Source organism: Rana temporaria, chromosome 8 (genome assembly GCF_905171775.1).
Source record: "Rana temporaria chromosome 8, aRanTem1.1, whole genome shotgun sequence".
In the NCBI taxonomy this organism is placed as follows: domain Eukaryota; kingdom Metazoa; phylum Chordata; class Amphibia; order Anura; family Ranidae; genus Rana; species Rana temporaria.
In genome coordinates, this window is record NC_053496.1 from 76,820,770 (window position 1) to 76,846,906 (window position 26,137).

Genomic DNA, 26,137 nt, shown 5'->3' on the forward strand with positions numbered 1-26,137 from the left:
TGAGCACTCATTATTTCTTTCCTATTTGCTGCTGGGCACAAACAGTATTATCTACAAAAGAAATCAAATAACACATTTATGCGCTAGAGAAATATATTGCCTTGTTTTCATAGCGCTACAAATTGCCTTCTACATTATAAAAGGAAATGGATACTTCTATTCAATACAATCTTTGTTAAGTGTGAGACTTGTCAAAGTAAGATAATGGGGTTTATTTACTAAAGTTTGAGAGTGCAAAATCAGCCTCACTTTTGCATAGAAACCAATCAACTTCCAGGTTTTATTGCCAAAGCTTAATTGAACAAGCTGAGGTTAGAAGCTGATTGGAGTCTCTGCTGAAGTGTGATGGATTGTGCTTTAGTAAATAAACCCCATTGCGATAATGTGTGCATGGGCCAATGCTACCATGTATAATTCAAGGTCCAACCACACCACTAGCACACTTTATGATCATTATGGAATTATACCCTTTTTTTATTATCATTCTCATATTTTCAATAATTAGATGTTCACAGTTAAAAATGGTAATTGGAGTTCAAATTAATAGGTGTAATGAGTGTATGAGCTGTTATAACTTCTTTAGAGAAATTAAATGATCTCTAAAGCCCCGTACACATGATCGGACCTTTGTCCAACCAAATTCACATCGGAATTTCGACGGAATTCCATCGGAGGAAAGGAGAACTCCGATGGAATTCTCAGATGGAATTACTCCGATGGGGCATACACACGGTCGGAATTTCCGATGGAAAAAATCAGTCAGACTTTTTCCATCGGAAATTCCGATTGTGTGTACAGGGCATTAGTGTTTAAAGAGATTTACCCATAGAAGTACTACATACTGAGACATCTCTGTGTCTCTGTGTCTCTTTTGACTACTTACTATGTCAGTTTTAAGATTGAAAAATAATGCAAATACTGCTTGCCAATATTGGGCCACAAAGCCACCCTTAAAAACATTGGTAATGGTATTCTATAAATGAAAAACAATGTAGTTTCTAAATGTATTTCAATGTGCTTACTGTATGACTAATGCATTAACTTTACAGGCTAGCCCATGTCACTAAATAACATGCCTTGTCTGAGGTTGACTTCAGACTTGATTAGTTCATACAGTTCAAGGAAAATGGTCTTAAGATTCATTGACGGAATACAAAGCTGCTTCTGAATGGCTGAATCCTGCTCAGACTAAGGCCCCGTACACACGTCCGAGAAACTCGACGGGCAAAACACATCGTTTTGCTCGTCGAGTTCCTTGTGAAGCCGCCGAGGATCTCGGCGAGCCAACTTTTCCCATTGACTAACGAGGAAATAGAGAACATGTTCTCTTTTTGGCCCGACGAGATCCTTGTCGGTTTCCTCGGCGAAAAGTGTACACATGACCGGTTTTCTCGGCAGAATACGTCTCCCATCGAGTTTCTGGCTGAATTCTGCCGTAAAAACTGGTCGTGTGTACAGGGCCTGACACCATTTTCTTCTGGGCCGTCTTGGCCCAAGCAAACTATTTAAACTGAAACTAAAGCTGGAGATCAGCTTTAAAATACTCTATAATGTGTAAGGGTAGTTCAAATAATACAAATTCACACTTCTATTAAGTGTGATACTCTGCAAGTGTCTAAGATTAAGTAATTGAACTGCTTTGTTATAATAATACATATACATTACAAATTGATATTATTGAGAGGTGACCTATAAGTAAAATATCAATGTCCAACTATGTTTTTTGTTATATTTTCCTTGCATGGGGTTGGCTATTTTTTGCACAGTGAATTTTTAGTACATTTACTAAGCTAAGGGGAATTCCCTTGCAAAGTGAACAGTCAATTTGCCTTTAGGAAATCTACCCTATGAGTCAAATATTTATAAAGCAAAGAACGATTAGAACTCCTGTAAGGTTTTACTGTAATTGGAGAGATGCTTTCACTTGCTATCTGGTTAAAAAAGGTTGTTCCCTAAAATAGAAAATGAGGGGAAATTTCTGCAACAGCACCACAAACAGAAGTATTTTTTTTTTAACCACTTCATGCCCTTGGCAGCTGTAGCCATGATCCTGGTGCCAACATTTCCAGCTGTTGATGGGACTTAATTTAGAAGTGGTCTGAACGGCTCCACTGGCGCCCAACCACTTCTACAGGGTGTGGAAGGGGGTCCTGCCTGCCACCCTCACTGGGCTCTCCTATGCAATGGGGGGGGGCAGGACCACCAACGTTTTGTGCCTTACTGAACCGAAAGGGGAAGAAGGTACATCTATACCTGCCTGCCCTCTATGATGTAAGAAACCAAAAGCGATGAGGATTTCATCATGTCTGATATTGGTTTGATCAGCTTTTGAGAGCAGGAGGAGAAATTTGGGGTATATTGCAGTGTTTCTTAACTAGCATGTCGTGGGAAAATTACAAAAAACTGTCCCAACCCAATGCAATTTGAGCTGAGCTAACACAGAACATAATCCTATGTTAACTCCTGTATAAAGAGAGGAAAGAGAAAGCACAGCCCGCATCTCCTTTTGGCTCTCTCCTCCTCCCTGCTGCCTTCTTGCTAGCAAAATGGAAAACTGTGCAGGCCGTCCTGAAAGTGGTAGCAAACCGCATAAAAAATTTAATAAATTATAGGTACCAGGCAGTGCAAGTAGGCATTGCTAACACATTAAGACAGACTTACCTGACAATAAAGCCCTCCAGTGGCGCCCTGTCACCGCTGAAGGCGCTTCCATCTTCACCCGGTGTCCTTCCCAGGTTTGCAGGCTTTGGGGATGTGAATGGCCGAGCCGGTGATGACATCAATCCCGTGCATATGTGCGAGAATCTCTGTTTACGGCAGGGCTCTGTAGTAACAACATGGGTATGCAGTTCCTTCAGAGGGCATGCACCATTGACGTGCATTTAAAGTGAGTATTTTCTAAATGGTGCACATTTAGGAGATATTTACTGTACCTATAGGTAAGCCTTATTATAGGCTTATTTATAGGTAAAAAACGCACATTGGGAGTTTTTCCTTACACTTTAAAGCTGTGGCTAAGGACATTTTAAGCGGCCTGCACAGCTTTTGGTTTTGTCAGCAAGAGTACGAGGTGGGGAATTGTGCTAGGAGGGGGATTTGGTACCCTGGGAAGTTGTGTTAGAAGTAGGGGAAATTGGGAGTAAGAAGTGGGTTTTGCTAGGAGGGGGGATTGGAGGGAGGGGGTTTGTGCTGGGAGGTTGATTTCAGAGCTGGGGGTTGTGCTAGGAATGAGGACTTTGAGGATATTTACAGACCACTTGACTCTGCTTCATGGACTACTTTTTTTTCCGTACACATCGCAAAAATTGCAGGCTTTCCTGCACATCACAAAAATGTGCTGCCTTTTGCAGATGTGCGCAGGTGCCCTGAATTCTTAATGTCACCAGTGCACATCTAGCAAATGCACATACATTCACGCCTGCTAAAATGCATGGTACATTTTAAAATATAAAATTCACTCTAAAAATAATCTGACATGTTTGGCTAATATTGACTCAGTATAACATCAAATTTTATATTTTAGAAAAAAACTGGATAGTATATTGTGTTTGTGTGCACTACAATTCACAAGTGTGTTTTTTCCCCAAAATTTGTGTTTTAAAAATGGCTGCGTAAATATCAAGCAACATAAAAAAAAAAATTCAGGGTCTCTGCTTTCAAAAAAAGATATAATGTTTGGGGGTTCTAAAAAAAGTACATGAAAAATATCAACATTGGCCCAGTTTTGAAATGGTTAAAGGGGTTGTAAAGGAAAAAAAAAATCCCCTAAATAGCTTCCTTTACCTTAGTGCAGTCCTCCTTCACTTACCTCATCCTTCGATTTTGCTTTTAAATGTCCTTATTTCTTCTGAGAAATCCTCACTTCCTGTTCTTCTGTCTGTAACTACACACAGTAATGCAAGGCTTTCTCCCTGGTGTGGAGAAAGACTCTTAAGGGGGCGATCAGGCAAGTCAGGACACTCTCTACTTTGCAGATAGAGAAAGGAGCTGTGTGTTAGTGGGCGTCCTGACACTCCTGCTTGCCCCCTTCCCCCTCAAGAGGCTTTCTCCACACCAGGGAGAAAGCCTTGCATTACTGTGTGGAGTTACAGACAGAAGAACAGGAAGTGAGGATTTCTCAGAAGAAATAAGGACATTTAAAAGCAAAATCGAAGGATGAGGTAAGTGAAGGAGGACTGCACTAGGAAGCTATTTAGGGGGAAAAAATTACCTTTACAACCCCTTTAAGTAGGCAATCACTGTCAGCACTTTATTGCTGTCTGCTGCAGGTTTTTTCCTCACTTCATGTCTGGTAAAATTCTGTCCACAGTACAGAAATTAGGGGAAATCTCTCTAAAAAAGCCACACATAGTGGTAAATCCTCAGAGTAGTTCTAACTCTTCCATAGTCTATCCAAAGCTAAAAAAAAAAGTTGCACTTTGATTGATTGAACACTATGGAGTTGATTTAATAAAGGGAAAAAAAGACTGTGCACTTTGCAAAGTTACTAAGTAAAAACAATATATATTTTAAATCATTTAAAACTTCTAGTAAATAATCTATTAGAATTGTACTAAGGCAGTTGCCCGCTGACATCCATCATCCAATCATATGCAAGCAAAAATGCATTTTTGTTTTACTTTTCCTTGATGTGATTGGGTATTTGCAAAGGGAAGCTTTACCTCATTTACTAAGCTCTGAAACAACTGCACTTGCAGATGGCAACTGCACTTCCTGCACAGTCCATTTGCCTTTAGTAAATCAACCCCTATATATCTCTGCATATACCTTTGTACAATGCTAATAGATTAATTACTAGCAGTTCTAAATGATATAATAAAAGATTTAGTTTTTTTTTTTTTTTTTACTTTATTAGTAACTTCCATTTTGTTCAGGATATTACCAAAATGCAACTAAGTGCTAATAAAATATATTTTGTTCACCCAAAACTATAATTTTTCATTGGAACAAGATTGCCTCGTTTGTCTGTGGTGATGCTCACTCAGTAATATGAATACTGCAGTGTTACTACAAGTTTATTCCCATTACTGTTCTACATATTTGGACAGAAATGTGATTGAAAATATAGTTATATAAAATGAGGAAAACTCTCTAACAGCAATACAGACAAAAGTGTTTTTTTTTTTTTTTTTTGTGGAACTTTAGTCAGAAAATTAAGTCCTGCTAGATCACATCAGGCTGGACCCTTTTGCATGTATAGCTATGTAAAACATTAAAAATAGGTGACTATATAGTTTAAATCCAGCAAAACTCTGATGAAAGCCTATAGATTTATTGCTGTTCGGGAGCTCTGGGCCTCAGCAAAATGACAGCCTTCAGCAAGCAGAAACAGTAACAATGCTGGAGGCAATTCACAGCACACACTAATTTTGTTCGTATATTTATGATTGCGGAATGCATGTTCCTTGCTAAAGAACATTTATTTTATCAACTTGTTAAAGGTAAAGTTCCACTTTAGGTAAGGGATTGCTAGATCCCCTGGGCAGCTTTTTATTGTTGACTTTTTCCCCGTTTCGGATTTTCCCTCACTTCCTGTCTGGTTAAAAAAGGTGTCACCAGAACAGGAAGTCAGATAGAAATAAAATGTGACAGGGGTTCTAACCTTTTGACACTCCAATGCAAGCTAGAAAAAAACGTTTTGGCTATAAATGCACTTTAAATAATCACAAATATAATGTGTATGTATATGTATATATGTGTGTGTGTGTGTGTGTGTGTGTGTGTATAAAACAAAGACTTAGAGTTATTTTCTTTTGCAGGGAGGATGTTCGAACAGCAAATGTGATTGCTGCTGAGCCTGTGACTTGTCTTGTGATCGACAGAGAGTAAGTACTATTTCACTATACTATGTATACAGACAGTTATTTATTTTGGAAATGGCAGGTTAGTGACAAGGCTATTTATTAGGATGATTTATTAAAACTAGGTGACACTAAAGAGGTAACACCAATTAATTGCTTTGAGAAGAAGGCAACAAAATGTGTGTGGAGTGCAACTATGACTTACCTGTAACTACCTTAGAGTTGGGCTTGTTTAGTATCCAAAACAGTACAATAGAGAACTGGAGGATTAAAGTAGATCTAAACTTATTAAAATCTCATGTATGTTAAGGTCATTTCAAAAGCTGTCTTCCACTTGTTTAAATATGCAGCTTTCATGAAAGCCTACTATAATTGTTCTTGTTCAGGCACTTGCTGTCATGGGGAGTTATGTCTTCCAATTTTGCTTACAGGTACGTGTTGTCACTCCATCACATGCGCCCTTGTTGGTCACTATATGCTGACATGTCAACTCACTCTTGCACAGACATAGTCCAAGGTCCTGTTGTCACTTTTGGAAAGTTGGTCTAAATCAGTGGCTCTCAACCTTTCTAGTGTCATGACCCCTTGCTAAAATTTGCCAAGTTGTGAGGACCCCTAACAGTAAAATTATTTTTGTAGCATGGGTTGTCAGCACCCAAGGCAAGACAAGTAATTTGTGACCCTAACCCACAGACATTTATTGCTCCCTGAGTCCCTTCCACTCGTAGAGTATTAAAACCCCTTATGGTACATTTTAGGATGTACCACCATCTCTTTGTTCTCCTTTCTTTCCCTATTATCTCTCTCTATCCTATTTTTTTTTCAACACAGCCCTCTTTCTAGTCTTCTTTCTTGTTCTTTCTCTAATTCTTTCTCTCCCCTTTTCATCTCCATTCTACGTATTCTCTATTTTTTTTGCTTCTCTTACTCCTTGGTGAGGGGTGGGGAGTTGGGATGAGTGGAAGTGTTGGTGGGGAGTTGGGATGAGTGGCAGTGCTGGGGAAAGTTCTGATCAGCCAAGGTCATCTGCTGATCTGAGAACTGTAGTGGGGACTTTTAATGGCAACTCTAGCCACAGGTAGTGTTACTCACTGTGTCTCCGACTTCACTCTCTTTCGCCACCTCTGTGGTGTCTTGCAGCAGTGACACGTATGCCAAAATCAGGAGATAGGGTCTCCTCCAGCCCCTCCCACTTCACATTCCTCACCAGTCAGCTGACCTCTATGCTGTGAACTGAATGGGCGGCTGCAAAGAGTGGGAGGCTCCAAGGACAGCCCTGCTGGGCGGCCACAAAAAGGCTGGGAGAGCGGTGTGGGTTTCAGGAACAGCCCAGGATTCGGTGACCCCTGGCAAATTGTCATTCGACCCTTGAGGGGGTCCAAACCCCCAGGTTGAGAACCACTGGTCTAGATGTTCATTGAAAAGATATTTGTTAAAAATTGGCCCAGTGTGGGTTCTATTCATCCTTAATAATTGCTTCTTTCCTGCGCTCAAATGCCTAATCACCAATATGTTAGTACTGATACTTTTTAGAATTTTTAAGTGCATTTCTCCTACAATCATGCTGCCACCTATACATGACCCAATGTATAGCATTTTCTAACATGTTATACTTTCCCTCATTGTGCAACAATTGTGCGCAGAGAAGGCCGTTACTTGTTTGGCGCCCCCCCCCCCATTTGCACCCATCTGGACACACTCCCAAACAAGGATGTGTGCATCCATAAACACACACAGCATGGCTCAGCCACACCCCCTCCCTCACAGGGCTAGTGGCTCCAACTGATCTCAGTGTCTCCTGTGAGACCAGGAAGAGAGGACAGCAGCAATGCAGCCAGGTAAAGTACTGGACCATTAGAGGAGCCAATTAGGTGAGCGGGGGGGGGGCAAAAAGAGTAGTGGTAAGTTTTTACTGTAATGCAGGAAATGCATTAAGGTAAAAAACATTTTGACTTTATAACCACTTAAATTTATTCAATAAACAAGCACATTTTCCTCATTAAATCCTACCAGATTTATTATTACCTGTGAAATAATAAACCTAAGTGGTTTCTGGTAATTGCTCCCGTTTGGCCAATTTACTTTGGTACAATTCTGTATATTATCCCCACAGTAGTGTCTTTATTGATATTGATGTCTTATTGGAGTTTATACTTTGTTTTCTTCTCTTATTGCTATGTTCATTAGATATATATTTTATGTAATTTTATGGAATGTTCTACAACTGTGGTTTTTAATAGTAAAATGTGTCATTTTGACTGAAATTCCCTATATAAAGCTGGCAATAAATGATTTGAAATAATACAAAAATGTTCCTTTATTATAGAGTATGAAATACCTGTATAAACAAACTTGTTTATATCAATAATTAGACATTGCCTCTTATGTGCTTAAGTTTTTATCCCTGCAACATTCACATTTTCTCAACGCTTTATATTGGCAGCTATCATCTTAGCAGGAGACAAAACAATGCTTACTACAAATAATTCATCTCCTCAAACCACATTATTTTTCACTGAAATGGCAATTTGCATGTAATCATTTCCATTTTTCTTAGACGTTGTCACAAATGTTTTCGCCTAGTCATTTAACGCGGAATATTTCTTTACTTTGAAGTCATTTATCATTGTTCATTTTACCTTTATTAAAATGTGTGTCTTTTTAAATGAACATTGCTTGCAGATGTAGAGTTTGTTGTGCCCTATATTTTGTAAAGGTCTGATAAATTGCCATATATCTACAGTATAGTAGGGGGTTGGCAACAGGTTGATCAACAGATTGTAAAGACTAGGTATTGGTGACCATTGTTACAAGACAGAAAGTGATAGATTCAAAATTTGACAGTTTTCACTGGGATGGTCTATTTCCACCCAGTTATAGGTGGGTCATATAGTGTATATTTGGGCGTATTTCTCTGCCCAGGATTGACTGGTATATTGTACAGCTGCGTGTGCCGATATGGCTGCAGTCAACCTGTCAATGATTTGTACAGGCTGGTTGTACACAACTGTACAATTCACTGGTCCCTTCTGGGCAGGGAACTACACCTGAATGTACACTGGAAAAGTCTTTTAATGAGGTTCTCAATGAGGTTTCCTTCCACACTTTGTTTCCAAGAAGTGGCAAATAATATAGTGACACAACTTGGTTTGTTAGGGACAAATTATATATTGTGATATAGGTGGCTATAGTAGATGGTGACAGATCACTACACAATGTCATGAACACTACCTGCCTGGAGTTTGCATGTTCTCCCTGTGCCTGCGTGGGTTTCCTCCGGGTACTCCGGTTTCCTCCCACACGGCCCTAGTATATGAATGTGAGTTAGGGACCTTAGGTTGTAAGCTCCTTCAGGGTAGGGAGTGATGTGAATGTACATATATTTAAATTGCTGCCTAAAATTGACAGCGCTATATAAAGTACCTAAATAATAATAATAATAAATTGGTTTGGTATCATATATAGTGGATTTTGATATTAGTCAGTGAGTAGTGATATATAGTGATGATATTCAGTTTGGCACTGATGGGGAAATTAGTCAGTTTGTAAAAGTTTATATATATTGACAATATTAAAACCAATTATATTCAGTGAGAGATATTCAGGGCCGTCTTTAATATTGATTGGACCTTGGGCAAACATTTTCTTGGACCCCCCTCCCCCCACACTCTGAGACATAAAGTAATTAGCAACTAGATCTTGCAGCGATTCTGATTGGTTGCCAGAGGTTACAGCATATCATTACCACTCACTGACTGGTTGCTAGAGGTTACAGTACATCATTACCGCTCCATTAGTTGCTAGAGGTTACAGCACATCATTACTGCTCACTGATTTGTTGCTGGAGGTTACAGAACATCATTACTGCTCACTGATTGTTTTTTAGGGATTACTGCAAATCTTTATTGCTCACTGATTGGTTGCGAGGTTACTGTACATCATTACCTCTGCATCAAATTGTGGATGTTGCCAAACTATACTAATATTGAGGGGCGCTTTATGTGCAGGGTTGAAGGGCACACTACATAAATCGTGCCTAGTTAAAAAGGTGCAGGGTTGAGGGGTGTGCTATGTACAGAGTGTAGGATTGAGGGGTACGCTAGGTACAGAGTGCGTGGGTTCAGGGTTGCACTATGGGCAGATTGTAATGTTAAGGGGTGTGCTATGTGCAGGGTTTAGGGGTGCGCTATGTACAGAGTGCAGGGGTGTGCCATGTGAAGCATGCAGAGGTGTGCCATGTACAGAGTGCAGGGGTGTGCCAGGTGAAGAGTGCAGGAGTGCGCCAGGTGCAGAGTACAGGGGTGCACTAGGTGCAGCATGCAGGGGTGTGCTAGGTGCAAGCCCCCCCCCCAATTTTAGTACAGAGTTTCACTCCCTCCCCCAAGTGCACGGCTCCCCTCCCACCCCTATTCCAGTCCACAGAGCTCTTTTGACACCCCTCTCACCCCCTCCCAAATCCAGTACAGAGCCCCACTCCCCCTCCAAGTACAAGTCTCTCCTCCCACACCATTCCCAATTCCAGTACACAGTTTTCTTTTGTCCTAAATCCTACTCATAGCATGTCCAATGTCCGTGCAGGCTTAAGAAGCAGCTTTCCTCCTCTGCTCTCAGAGATCAGTGTACACCTGAGGGATCTGGGTGGTTGCCAGGAGAGGAGTGCGGTCACTTGTAAATACAGAAGCAGCGCTCCTTTATTTTCAAGTGACAGTAGGCAAGCAGTCAGCATTAGACCAGCACCAGAGGTGGCCGAACTCCGGCAGGCAGGGCAAGCCATAAGGGGCGGGGCCTGGGGTCCCCCGAACAATGACAGGGCCCTGGGCAGATGACCATTTTGCCCTGCAATAAAGATGGCCCTGGTGAGAATAGTCAGTGATGGATTATATAGTGTAACAGTTGCTATGACTGATCACATATAGTGAGTGATATTGGTGGGAAAAGGGTAAACAGTGCCACTATAATTAAAGCAGTAGTAAACCGTCAGCGATTTTTTTATTTATTTTTAACCTGCACGGCAATGTTCTAATTAGGGATGGGCGAATGGTTCAGCCCGAACATGAGTTCGGGTCGAACATTGGCTGTTTGCCGGACAAACGAATTATCAGGGTGTTAGACCGTTTCTTCGGCCCGCTGAACGACCACAATGCACTGAGTCACCGCTCAGTGCGTTGAAAGCCCTGATTAGGCAAAGCTTTCATTGCTTCAGCCAACAGAGCACTGTCAGAGCCATGATTGGACGCTGTCATGACGACTCTATCCAATCATGGCTGTTGGTCCCAACATTATAAAGGTATTCTTTCAATAGCGGCCATTTTCAGTGTGAAATCGGCAAGGAGAGAGATTGAACAATGGGAGCTGCCCCCCCTGACACTTCCGCCCCCCACCCCATCAATGTGCTTGGCCCCTTTCAGGACTTTGGGTGCATTGATTCAGAGAGTGCGCCCAATTGTGTGACCATAGCAAATACATTTTTGCCATTTTCACACTACATTTACTCCATGTCAATCAGGAGGCAGGCCAATGGTTTCCTGAATGGCCAAAGTGCCAGGCGATCCTATTGGATGCCTAGTGCTGTGGAAGAGAAGACACGCTGGAGCCAGACCCGCAGCTGCCGCTGCCCGGAGGACACAGCAGGAGAGGAAAGGAGCACACAGCCCGCCGCATAGTGAGTGCCGGACCTCCCAGGGGGGACGCTGGCTGACAGTGCAGCGAGCCCCGTGGCCATCCCTGGTGCGGGGGGTGCATCATTGCCGCACTGCCCACAGAGGGGGTTGTGCTGGATGTTTGCCACCCCTCATAGCATGTCCAATGTCCGTGCAGGCTTAAGAAGCAGCTTTCCCTGTGGAGATTCCAGACCACTTTCCTCCTCTGCTCTCAGAGATCAGTGTACACCTGAGGGATCTGGGTGGTTGCCAGGAGAGGAGTGCGGTCACTTGTAAATACAGAAGCAGCGCTCCTTTATTTTCAAGTGACAGTAGGCAAGCAGCCAGCATTAGACCAGCACCGGAGGTGGCCGAACTCCGGCAGGCAGGGCAAGCCATAAGGGGCGGGGCCTGGGGTCCCCCGAACAATGACAGGGCCCTGGGCAGATGACCATTTTGCCCTGCAATAAAGATGGCCCTGGTGAGAATAGTCAGTGATGGATTATATAGTGTAACAGTTGCTATGACTGATCACATATAGTGAGTGATATTGGTGGGAAAAGGGTAAACAGTGCCACTATAATTAAAGCAGTAGTAAACCGTCAGCGATTTTTTTATTTATTTTTAACCTGCACGGCAATGTTCTAATTAGGGATGGGCGAATGGTTCAGCCCGAACATGAGTTCGGGTCGAACATTGGCTGTTTGCCGGACAAACGAATTATCAGGGTGTTAGACCGTTTCTTCGGCCCGCTGAACGACCACAATGCACTGAGTCACCGCTCAGTGCGTTGAAAGCCCTGATTAGGCAAAGCTTTCATTGCTTCAGCCAACAGAGCACTGTCAGAGCCATGATTGGACGCTGTCATGACGACTCTATCCAATCATGGCTGTTGGTCCCAACATTATAAAGGTATTCTTTCAATAGCGGCCATTTTCAGTGTGAAATCGGCAAGGAGAGAGATTGAACAATGGGAGCTGCCCCCCCTGACACTTCCGCCCCCCACCCCATCAATGTGCTTGGCCCCTTTCAGGACTTTGGGTGCATTGATTCAGAGAGTGCGCCCAATTGTGTGACCATAGCAAATACATTTTTGCCATTTTCACACTACATTTACTCCATGTCAATCAGGAGGCAGGCCAATGGTTTCCTGAATGGCCAAAGTGCCAGGCGATCCTATTGGATGCCTAGTGCTGTGGAAGAGAAGACACGCTGGAGCCAGACCCGCAGCTGCCGCTGCCCGGAGGACACAGCAGGAGAGGAAAGGAGCACACAGCCCGCCGCATAGTGAGTGCCGGACCTCCCAGGGGGGACGCTGGCTGACAGTGCAGCGAGCCCCGTGGCCATCCCTGGTGCGGGGGGTGCATCATTGCCGCACTGCCCACAGAGGGGGTTGTGCTGGATGTTTGCCACCCCTCATAGCATGTCCAATGTCCGTGCAGGCTTAAGAAGCAGCTTTCCCTGTGGAGATTCCAGACCACTTTCCTCCTCTGCTCTCAGAGATCAGTGTACACCTGAGGGATCTGGGTGGTTGCCAGGAGAGGAGTGCGGTCACTTGTAAATACAGAAGCAGCGCTCCTTTATTTTCAAGTGACAGTAGGCAAGCAGCCAGCATTAGACCAGCACCGGAGGTGGCCGAACTCCGGCAGGCAGGGCAAGCCATAAGGGGCGGGGCCTGGGGTCCCCCGAACAATGACAGGGCCCTGGGCAGATGACCATTTTGCCCTGCAATAAAGATGGCCCTGGTGAGAATAGTCAGTGATGGATTATATAGTGTAACAGTTGCTATGACTGATCACATATAGTGAGTGATATTGGTGGGAAAAGGGTAAACAGTGCCACTATAATTAAAGCAGTAGTAAACCGTCAGCGATTTTTTTATTTATTTTTAACCTGCACGGCAATGTTCTAATTAGGGATGGGCGAATGGTTCAGCCCGAACATGAGTTCGGGTCGAACATTGGCTGTTTGCCGGACAAACGAATTATCAGGGTGTTAGACCGTTTCTTCGGCCCGCTGAACGACCACAATGCACTGAGTCACCGCTCAGTGCGTTGAAAGCCCTGATTAGGCAAAGCTTTCATTGCTTCAGCCAACAGAGCACTGTCAGAGCCATGATTGGACGCTGTCATGACGACTCTATCCAATCATGGCTGTTGGTCCCAACATTATAAAGGTATTCTTTCAATAGCGGCCATTTTCAGTGTGAAATCGGCAAGGAGAGAGATTGAACAATGGGAGCTGCCCCCCCTGACACTTCCGCCCCCCACCCCATCAATGTGCTTGGCCCCTTTCAGGACTTTGGGTGCATTGATTCAGAGAGTGCGCCCAATTGTGTGACCATAGCAAATACATTTTTGCCATTTTCACACTACATTTACTCCATGTCAATCAGGAGGCAGGCCAATGGTTTCCTGAATGGCCAAAGTGCCAGGCGATCCTATTGGATGCCTAGTGCTGTGGAAGAGAAGACACGCTGGAGCCAGACCCGCAGCTGCCGCTGCCCGGAGGACACAGCAGGAGAGGAAAGGAGCACACAGCCCGCCGCATAGTGAGTGCCGGACCTCCCAGGGGGGACGCTGGCTGACAGTGCAGCGAGCCCCGTGGCCATCCCTGGTGCGGGGGGTGCATCATTGCCGCACTGCCCACAGAGGGGGTTGTGCTGGATGTTTGCCACCCCCAAGAAGAAAGGCCCACCACTGGATTGAACAGGGCTCTGCTAACTTTCAGTGCTATTAGACAGTTAGTGTGCTATTCTGATTCTATTGTCAGTGTAGAATATCAGTTTAGTGGGAATCTAGGGATAGTTCAGTGTAAGCGTAGTGCGACCACCATGTATCTTTTGTGTGAATGTAGGGAGAGTTCAGCCAGTGTGAGTGTAGTGACCATTTAACACAGTATATTTAATTGCGTTACTGCAAGTTACATGTCAGTGCATTACTGCACGCTTAATGCTGTATGTTTCAGTGCGTTACGTGTCATTAAACGCAGTACATTTCTGTGCATTAGTGCATGCGTAATGCAGTATATTTCAGTGTGTTACATGCCGTTTAACGCAGTACATGTCTGTGCATTACTGCACGCTTAACACTGTATATTTTAGTGCGTTACTGCAAGTTTAATGTCGTATATATTTCGGTGCGTTATCTTCCATTTAACGCAATATAGTTAAGTGCGTGAATAACGGTTTAACATTGTATATTGCAGTGCGTTACCTTCCGTATAATGCAGTATAGGTCGGTGCGTTCCTTTAAGTTTGACGCAGTATACTGCAGTGCATCAGTGCAGTTTACTGCAGTATATTATGGTGTATCAGTGGAGTGTGTCTGTGTCGTTAGTACTCAAGTTAAAGTGCACCAAACACCACTTTCAATTGATTAAAGTGCATCCACTAACACATTTCCACATCTATATATAAAAAAAAAATTAATAAGCACCCCTTCCCATCACGTCTGGGAGGACACCAAGGTAGACCTTCCCATGGCACTGTGATGGGGACAGCAGCATATGTGTCTATAGGCAAAGGTGGATGTGGTCAGTCCTCAGCCAGGGCATCATTTCCTCTGTTTAGTGATATTGCCCAGTCTATCCAACCACAGCATGCAGAGGAGGTGGTGGACTGGCTTACTTAACTATCCTCATCTTCCTCATCCTCTGTCACCCAAGCAGAGACTGGTGCAGAGTCCACTGCAGCTGCCAGAGTGGCTAAACTTGCCTCTTTGTCCACAGCTATTTCTGCCATAGCCCCAGCATCAGGCATGGAGGAGTCAGCTGAGTTATTTGAACACATCTGCCACTTGTTCCTTGATAATGCACAGCCATTACTTGTATATAGGTGCATATCATTTACATTTTTGACAGTAAGGCCAATTTTTGCTTTCATCAAGAGTAACTCTTATAGGGTTACAGTGTGAAGGCGCCACCGACACCCAAAGACCAATTTTTTCGCACCTGTTACTCCTATCCAAAGGATGTGGAAGAGACACCAGAATCTATCCAAAATATCTCTAATCTTATTTCCAGGAATGAGCACAATAGGCACAGAAGATATCAGCATTGTCAGGGTGGGGGAGAGTAGTGTTAAATGTATTAGCAGATTTAAACACACTGACAAACTGAAGGCAAGCTTTACTTTATAATCCGCTATAGCTGAATGAATACAAGCCAATTGTTTTATACACCCCTGCTAGTGTTAATTGGTTTGTCTAATCCATGTAAACTGATACATTCTGCTGAAAAGCTTGTGGTTTTGAAAACAAACTGACTTGTTGGCTGGATCAGAAAATTTAAGAAAAAAGGCATAAAAAAAATGTAGCCATCACACCTAAGAACTAGTGAGCTGCGAATTAATAAAGGTTTGCCTTTGGGTTTAATACAGCTTCTAAACACTGCAATATAATAGACTGTTTAGATAACTTAACAGATATAAATACAAGCCTGTGGCTTATGCATGACCTAATTAGTTACAATACAGAGCGCAATGCATATGAAAAAACTTTTTATCATTAGATTTCACCAGTGCAGTCACAAAAAAATTTAAGATTTCCAACAAATTGATAAATGAATTAACTATGCAATTGTATGTTAGATATACAGTAGAATGGTATGTTCGATATAGATAAGGAAGATTAAAAATTCACCCAAAGAGCAAAGCTGTCAGTAATGAACTGAAAGTTATTCACAAACAACTTATTTTTTGTCCCATTCTCATAATCCGTTATTTTCTAAACAAGAATCTTTTTAAATGAAAAAGTGAATCACTGCAAACACAGAAATATTGGAATACCCAGGCACACCTAATAAGCTTATAGAAGCCTATATAGTTTAGTCTCACAGCACCAGTATGTGTGTGTGTGTGTGTGGGGGGGGTTTACCTGCCTCATAAAAGTCTATCCTTTATCCCGAAAAAACAGTAAAGAGGTCAAATTGATTGACACATACTATAGAATACCTGTTAATCTACCAGGAATAACCCACTGACAGTATAGTAAATTATTTTCTTCTTATATTCTCCTTTTTTGTTTTAGGATTTCCAGCCTAGTGGTGAGATGTGGGGTCTTATTGACCCCACATTTAACTGTAAAGAGGTCATGTCATATTCCTATTACAAGGATGTTTACATTCCTTGTATTAGGAATAAAAGTGATTCATTTTTTTTAAAGTGTCAAAATAAAAATGTTTAAGTAAAATTAACAATCATTTTTTTTAAAGTGCCCCAGTCCCTGTGTGCTCGCACGCAGAAGCGAACGAATACGTAGGTCCAGCCCACATATGAAAACAGTGTTCAAACCACACATGTGAGGTAGCACAATAGAAGAACGAAAACTGGATAGCCGCACTCCAAATCACTTAAAAAAGTTGTCTTTATTTTTCAACTGTACACACAGTCACTGCAACCAACAAAACACAGAATGGCCGACACGTTTCGCACTTACAGTTAGTGCTTAGCCATGACTAAGCACTAACTGTAAGTGCGAAACGCATCGGCCATACTGTGTTTTGTTGGTTGCAGTGACTGTGTGTACAGTTGAAAAATAAAGACAACTTTTTTAAGTGATTTGGAGTGCGGCTATCCAGTTTTCGTTCTTCTATTGTGCTATCATCAGCATTGCCAGCACCTTGGTGGTTCAACAGCCCTTGATTGCTCACGGGGCTCACCTGGAGCGGTGAGAAAATGTGTCTGTTCACACATGTGAGGTGTCGCCGCAAACATTAGAGCAAGAGCAATCATTCTAGCCCTAGACCTCCTCTGTAACTCAAAACATGTAACCAGTAAAAAATGTTAAAGTGTCGCCTATGGGGATTTTTAAGTACCGGAGTTTGGCGCCATTCCACGAGCGTGTGCAATTTTGAAGCATGACATGTTGGGTATCTATTTACTCTGTGTAACTTCATCTTTCACATTATGCAAAAAAATTGGGCTAACTTTTATTTTTAAAGCATGAAAAATTGCTGCGCAAATACTGTGCAAGATAAAAATGCAATGACCGCCATTGTATTCTCTAGGGTCTCTGCTAAAAAAAACATATATAGTGTCTGGGGGTTCTATGTAATTTTCTAGAAAAAAAATAATAATTGATTTTTACATGTAGGAGCGAAGTGTCAGAATTGGCCTGGATGCGAAGTGGTTAAATGTAAAAATTCTCATAAAAAAATTCTCATTAAAAAATTCCATACTGTATGTAGTTAGGTGCCTGTAATCTCCTAAAATCAGGGGCTCATCTACTTCTCAGTAAAAAAAAAAAAAGTAGGAAAACATGGTCCCTACTCCCTTGGGCTGCATTCACACTATAATGCGGCGTACGCTGCGTATTTTGCCGCGATTTGTAAACTTTTTTTTTTTTTACAAATCATTTTACATTGATGTCTATGCCGAACGCCGCCTGAAAAAAGGGTCCGGGACTTGTTTTCAGGCGGCAGGCGTACAGCGTTTCGGCGTGAGATGTGAACCATCTCATAGACATCAATGTAAATTCGCCCCTCCAGCGGCACGAGCGTCGCGCTTCAGGCGTATGTACGCCTAGGTGTGAATGGGCACTTATAATTACAGTACTTTGTATTTTGCTGAGCCTGGAAAATGAGGAAGTAATTTTGCTTAATTTTGACTTTGCATTGGTTCTCTTCTTTTCTTTCTCTCTCCCCCCCCCCCCCCCTTATGCTAGCAATGCAGGGAAGGAGATATTTTACAGCAAGGGATGGTGGAGATATGGAATACCAACTGCCAGTTTAATAAGATGTGATAAAAGCACCTAATTAGCCATTCGTATCTCACTGTGCTGCATTGAGAAGTGTAGAACTTCATCTCCACTACTTATCGCAGTGGAAAAGCTTTATTAATTATTAACTTTAAGGCTTATCTTTGTTTAATAAACCAGCTTCTTAGTGTGTTCGGACTGGCATGTTGCATAGAGAAGAGTCATATAAAGAAATGGGAAGCACGCTGTTTTAGACTAATACACATGCTGTTTGCCTTTCATGAAACACTTCACATTATTTGGACTTTTAGATCATTGAAACGCACCACACCGTGACATTTTGTCAAAAGGAATTTATAAATGCAATATACGCTTAAATGAATACTACTGGGAAGCCACTGTCTGCAGTGACTTATCACATTTGCTGCCTTGTCTGCCCTGACAGAAAGTAACATTCATCAGATTTATGCTTTTGTTTTCCCAAAGTAGTTATAGGAATTGGAAATGACTATAGTAAAAAATATATATTTAGAGTCATAAGTGTATGATTGTAATGAAGAAAATAAAAATATTTAATGAGGATGTAAGTCAAGCAACACCAAGTGCTGCCGGGTTAAATTACTTGTTTCCTGGATATCTTGCAAATAGACTAACATGCTGGAGACATGTCTAAACTAATTAGTGTAGCATGAGAGTTTTGCAAATCTTTTTATATCCAGGTTGGCTTAGAACAGAATGAACAATAAATACCTGATAACCTATATATCTTGATTCATTGCTGTATGTTTAGCTTTAATCGATACGCAAGAGGAAAAAATTGTGCCAACACAAATCAACTAGCACTCATGCTAGGTAAATGGTGACATAAATAAACATATAAATCAATCATGGGCAAAATGTCCCAATAGGTAATAAATCTTGTTGGTTTCAACATCTGAAACGAACAGCACCACAGTGAACGTTATAACATCCGTGAGAACCGCCACCACATGGAAAGCCTCTTACCGGAATGACAAATATAAACAGCCCCAAAGATAGTGACATCAGAGTGGGCGGGACATGTTTTGGAACATCGATGCTCCAAAACATGTCCCGCCCACTCTGATGTCACTTCTTGTTGCCTGGATTCCATGCTAGTCCTGACAGCACAGCTCTCCATCTTGGATCAGAGACACAGTGTTTCCCACTGCTGGTTGGCTGGAAATTCCACCTGCAGCTGTCTTTATTCCCAGGAGCCATCCCGCTGGATGTTATGGATTCATTGATATGCCTGCTTTTCACTGCCATCTTGAGGTAGCGATCCCTCGTTGGATGATCCATTCCTGGGGCTTCTGGATCCTGTGTTTAACCCACGGACGGAGACCATAACTCTTTGGGGCTGTTTATATTTGTCATTCTGGTAAGAGGCTTTCCATGTGGTGGCGGTTCTCACTGGGGTGCTGTTCGTTTCAGATGTTGACACCAACAAGATTTATTACCTATTGGGACATTTTGCACATGATTGATTTATATGTTTATTTATGTCACCATTTACCTAGCATGAGTGCTAGTTGATTTGTGTTGGCGCAGTTTTTTCCTATTTTGTACTTTATGTGTGTCTACACCATTTACTGCAGCCTTCTGGTTCAATATTGCCACATAATAATATTGGTTTAGGTTAGCGCAATTTTTCGTTTATTATTTAATTGATACGTATTGCTAACTATACTTTGTATTTCTTACAGTTCTTTCAAACACTTGATTGGGGGTTTAGATGATGTCTCCAACAAGGCATATGAAGATGCAGAGGCTAAAGCAAAGTAAGTAAATATCATTTGATGGCATGGTTCAGTATTGGACGTAAAAGTATTTTTAACATCAGTGATATGCAATAACCTGTGGAACCAAGCTGGTCAAAAAGTGTCAATGTTTTGCCAAGCGTAAGCTGAAAACAAGTCTACGTTGTCTTGCAAAAGTATCCGACAATATCATATACTGCAGACTCTCATCCTTCTAACTAAGATTTTGTTTTTTATTAGACACTCATTGGCATGGTGTGCTTAACAGAAATTGAATTTTTATTTTTCAATTGGCTGGTTGAGCTGCTGGTTGGCGGTTTCAAATAGATGCAACAGTAAGAAGTTATACATTCTTGACACAAGCTGACAAAAAAAATTTAGATCAAGTTTATGCAAGAATCAAAATAGCTGGTGGTTAATTACTTTACTTGTGTAGGCTTCATTATGAAAGCTTTATATTTCTCAACCTAATTAATGATTAGGTAGAGATGCTTGAATGATTAATTCAAGGATCTAAAAGGTCACCTAAATAACCTCTTAAACAATCTGGCCAAAACAGCTATTGGGAGAAAATAAAACATGTTCATGTTTGAAGCTGAAACCAAATAGATCATCATTAATTCACAATCATGCAATATTTGCATTCAGAGCCATTAAAATTTTATTTGTAGCAATCCACAAGTTAGAAACTGATGGTTTTTAAATCTTTATTCTGTAGCATACAAATAAATGGAATGTATTAGGTACATATATGCCTAAAGAGAAACTGTTGCTTTGCAGGGTCAGTGTAAAGCCCAACTGCTGACCAATTTATACTCACCTCTCCAGTGTTTCCCAACTATTCCTTATATGGCTGCCACTGTGAAATATTCAATGCTTCTGGTTGTGGGGGAGCATGTGACCTCCTCCCATGATGCAAAGCTTGGGTCAAGAGGCCAATTGCTAAGCACAAACAATATCACACAACAGAGTACCAGCAAACACAGGGTAAATTGGTGGCTGTTGCAATGAAAAAGAGAGCAATGGGGGAACTCTAAAAAGGCAAGTTCCAAATAGTTTGGGGTGGGGTATACGCAGACACTATCACTTTGGGGTTTGTTTAGCTGGAGAGTGTAAAATAAGGCACACTTCTGCATAGAAACCAATCGGCTTTCAGGTTTTATTGCCAAAACTCATTTGAACTAACTAAGATTATAAGTTGATTGGCTACCATGCACAGCTGTACCAGATTCTGAGTGCACCAGTTTTAGTAAACCAACACCTTTCTGTGTATAGTGTTAATTTTAGGGTGTACCTTACCTTGTTCTTCCAAACCAGTGGTCTCCAAACTGCGGCCCGGGGGCCAGATGCGAACCTTTGCTTGCTTTGATCCGGCCCTTGGGACACTATTTTCAAACACTAATACCAACAATGGGACATAATTCGACCCACTGACACCAATGATGGTGCACAATTCCTCCCAATGAGACAAACGATGGGACACACTTCCTCGCAATAACACTAACAATGGGACACAATTTCTCCCAATGACACCAGCAATGGGGCTTAATGACACCAATGATGGGGCATGATTCCTCCCACTGACACTAAAGATGGGCATTGTTTATTCCCACTGATAATCGGGACCTTTTCTGCTCCCGATGGCCACAGTCCGGCCCCCGTTAAGTCTGAAGAACAGTAATCTGGCCCTTTGTTTAGAAAGTATGGAGACCCCTGTTCCAAACCATTGGCATTTTCTCCACAAACCTCCAACACTAGTCACTCATCTGAAGAGTGAAGCATGCTGCATTACAAACAGAAATGAACACCATTAAGATGGTGCTTTTGTATCAACAGAAATACAGATTCCCTATTTTGAGTAATATGTACCAACTTTGAGCAGAATAAGTCAACAACAGGCATTTTATCACAATTGTATTAGGCGATATGATAACTATTACCATCTATTTGAGAGCCATACACAATAAATAAAAAATGTTCACATTTGTTGAGGAGAATATATAGAAAGGATATGTGTTCCTGAATTAACTTTCTGAGCACTTTCCATTATGTTATCTCACTATATCACTTATTCTGCTCTTTAAGTTTTTATCCTAAGTGCTGAAGCCACTTAGTTTTAATTGTGCTGTGTAGATCCCTTCACCCCGCTAGGCACATCAGCACTTAGAAAAAATCATAATTGGAAAGTGATCTGTAGAAGATGCCTTAATTAGAGTGTCAGTATTAACTGAACTGGCAAGAAACACTTTTTGAAGTAATACAGAAATGGAAATTAATAGAAGGATATAATAATGTAGAGATAATGTGTAATAAGAAAAGTTAGTAAAACTGTTAAATAAACCTCTTGCATATTTGTGTCATTACAATACTAAACAGAATGTAATTTGTGATGCTTTACAGCAGTAATAAATAGTTCCTTACAGCAAACCGTGAGGTGTTACCAGGAGCATAATTATATATAATGGGTCACAGCATGTCAACATCATTATAGGTTCCCACTGGCTTTTCTAACCTCGACCTCTAACATGGCTTTCTTACCACTTCATTAACCCATTAAGGTCCACTGATAGTTAATAAACAGCCTGGCAATAAAGTCCTAAATGCACAAGGATGTAAATCAAATTAGCTTTTACTCTTTAACCACTTGACTTTCCACCAGCCTGTAATACCTTCTCATTAACAGGTCATTTTCAGTGCTGATAGTTTGATTGACAATTACCTCATCATGCAACACTCTACCAAAATGATTTTTCTTTTGGTGGTTTTATTAACCACAGAGTTTTATGTTTTTTACTACGGTACAAATAAAAATCTATGGTTAGCTGGTTAACTAGCTAATAGAGAGTCGTACTCTACTGCCTTGCTTACATAATACAAGTAAACATAAGGCTGTGTTTTTTATTTCATTTTTTTCTCAGCAGCTAAAAGCTTCCTGTTTTGTTATCACATGGTTCTCCTGTCAGTATTCATACATGTGCACTTCACTCAAGGTGCAGTACTGTGGTATTCTTGTAAAGAAGCATTTATTTCACATGGTCATTGAGGTACAATGTCTCAGACACTATTTTTCTGTGATGCTACCATCGGCACAAGCGCCCATCTTTCTCAGCGGAAAAAGCCTAATGAATAGACTGCTGAGTGTTCCCGCTTGTGGCTGTTAAGAAAAAGTATTGCTTTCTTCTTTTTCTTCAGCTTTCTTACCTTCAACTTTTTGTCACTAAAAGATAAACTGATCTCCACCAAGCCATCTCAGATCCTCTTGATCAAAGTTCTCTTTCCCCAGTTTCTGTGGTGCAACAATTTCAGGGACTTTACTACAGCGGTTCCCATACACACAGTTCACTGTTTCCATACACAAAGGTGGAATTTTCTTTGACTGTCCAGAAGTTGCAGCAGTTTGGAGGCATCCTGAACCTCAGAAATCATTGCTAGAATCAACTCATTATTTGGAGTATGGGCCTAGACCTGGACAAAGCCCATGCCAGAGTTTTTCTTTCATAGGAGAAATGTCATACCCTCTGATACCAAATTTGAACTCTCCAGTCCAGGAGTCGCCTGAGGTTATACTTTTACATGAGAGTCCTGTGCCTGATTGTAGCCTCCTTTCTGGTAGTTATATTTGTTCAGTTTTACTCCAGACCTCTACTATCATAGAGGACCAAGTCACTCAGGGTCCCTGGATAGATTAATTTGTTTGGCACCAAGAACTTGCTCAAGAAGATGGCTCTGGATTTGAGAAATTACATCTTAACCATCCTCTGGAAGATCCTCACAACAGATTTCAGCCTATCAATCTGGAGAAGGAAAGCAAGGAAGTGTATCCTAGGCACCTTGTGGATGTAGGAGGATGGGGAGGGGGGGGGGGGCTTAGTCTAACAAAGTCTCATCTACTGATCAAAATTCTGATACCTTGGGTTATTTGGCTGTTTCTGCAGCATTGGACCATCCTGTGGGAAAATCTGATTGGTATCTAGCCAGACATCACCATGATGGTGGCAAATATCAATCACGTGGGAAGCATCAGTAGGCTCTCCATGGCAAAACAGGTATTTCTAAGCTTGTACGGGGAAGAATGTCACAGTCTCACCTTTTCCGTGGTATACTTCCTCATTGTAGACATATGGCAGGTGGATTTCCTTAGCTGGCAGGGCTTGGACCTGGGGGATTTGTGTCACACCTGGAGGTGTTCTAGGACCAGATGTTGCAGGTGAGGAATTTCTGATATGGACTTCCATGCTTCCACACCCAGTAACAAACTGGACAGGTTTGTCCTTGGGTACAGGGATCCTCTTGTAGAAACAGTGGATGTTCTGGTTGGTAAATGGAATCAGTACACCCTGAACGATACCCTTCCTCTCCTTCCTGAATTTATTCCTCAACTGCTTTTCAGGATTGAGATTGTAGGCATTCAGGCTATCCCTATTGCTCTAGACTGGCTCAGGCATATGCGGAACATTGACCTTTTAAGAATCCCGACAGATGCTCTGTGGGATCATTAGTATCTTTTGTCCCAAGGATTGATTTGTTTGTCATGCTACTTGGCATTTTTTTTTTAGTCGGGCATCTCTTGAGTATGTCTTTCAATCTATGCGAACAGCCTGGGATGGCTACTTTTTGTGAAGTCTGTCATCAGACATAAAAGTCATATTTTAAATAGGGGTTTAATTCCAGAAGTTTCTTCATGAGAAAGGGCCCTCTCTTTTTTGGTCCCACATTGTCACTCCTGGCCCCTCCCCCTTGCCGAGTGTCCCATAGCAAGTTGCTGGCTATGGAGGCAATCGTGCATGCTTAATCCTAAGCCAATGGTTCCCACTGCTGTGTCTTAGCCAATGAGGAGGGAGAGACCCAGGAGAGCCGCTGGTCTTGTGCACATCGTTGGATGGAGATGGGGCTCAGGTAAGAATAAGAGAGGGGATGCTGCACACAAAAGGTTTTTTATTTTCATGCATAGAATGCATGAAGGTAAGAAAAAAACTTCAGCCTTTATAACCACTATAATTTCACATTGTTCATAGGGCCACCACTTTAAAACTTCTCTACCAACTGTGATTCCTCTGCCCTGTATAGAGGGATGGCAAATGGTTTAAGTCAAAGACAGTCAAGCCCTCAAAGGGACTCTGTTAGCACAGAGTCACTTTGTATGTAAAAAAATACATGTAGTAAATAAGGACCTATACTTACCTTTCCAGAGGCACATTTGTTGAAATGCCACTCTGCATGTATTCCACAATTCCAGGTGTGTGCAATGCCTGCTAACCCACTGCATGCTGTGGTTTCTCCAGTGGGAAGATCTTCTGCGGCCGGTATGGGAAGTAGATATTCATCCATATGTTTGCATACAGTGACTTAGGACCTAAAATGAGGTGGCACTCTACCAAAATGACCGCCAAAAAAGTATGCCATTACCCCCGTTATCTAAAATCCTGTTACACTGTATGTGATATGCAGTGACGGCTGGTGCTCAAAATTTTTGGGGGGCTCAAACAAACGAAAAAAAAAACCACATCAATTGCAGCCTCACTGTGCTCATCAAACGCAGCTACTGTGCCCATCAATTGCCACCACTGTGCCCATCAAACGCAGCCACTGTGCCCATCAAACGCAGCCACTGTGCCCATCAAACGCAGCCACTGTGCCCATCAAACGCAGCCACTGTGCCCATCAAACACAGCCACTGTGCCCATCAAATGCAGCCACTGTGCCCATCAAATGCAGCCACTGTGCCCATCAATTGTCGTCACTGTGCCATCAAACGCAGCCACTGTGCTCATAAATTGTCACCACTGTGCCCATCAATTGTCACCACTGTGCCATCAAACGCAGCCACTGTGCCCATCAATTGTCACCACTGTGCCCATCAATTGTCGCCACTGTGCCATGCCATCGATTGTCGCCACTGTGCCAAACGCAGCCACTGTGCCATGCCAAACACAGCCACTGTGCCAAGCCATCAATTGTCGCCACTGTGCCCATCAATTGTCACCACTGTGCCCATCAATTGTCGCTACTGTGCCCATCAATTGCCGCCAGTTTGCCCCCTCAAAAACCGCCCCCTGGTTAACTATTTGGAAGCCGATTAGTGCCAACAGGCCGCTGACTCTGATAGACACTTCCAAAAACCAACAAACTGCTGTAATTCAGATGGCCGGCGCTCACCAGGGGGCCGATCATCTGAATAGTGGGCGGCGCCGTCGAAAATATAAAGTTTCATGCAATGCATGAAT

At 42.1% G+C, this 26,137-nt stretch overlaps 1 protein-coding gene across 3 annotated transcripts in view; it reads left to right on the forward strand.

Annotated features, from left to right (window-relative positions):
- PRKG1 (protein kinase cGMP-dependent 1) overlaps positions 1 to 26,137 on the forward strand; it is a 1,173,427-nt gene that overhangs the window by 1,084,369 nt on the left and 62,921 nt on the right. For all 3 annotated transcript variants that reach the window (XM_040362065.1, XM_040362066.1, XM_040362064.1), the window contains exons 8-9: positions 5,760 to 5,825; positions 19,860 to 19,934. In XM_040362065.1, the coding sequence (XP_040217999.1) occupies positions 5,760 to 5,825; positions 19,860 to 19,934 (141 nt within the window). The remainder of the gene's footprint in view (positions 1 to 5,759; positions 5,826 to 19,859; positions 19,935 to 26,137) is intronic.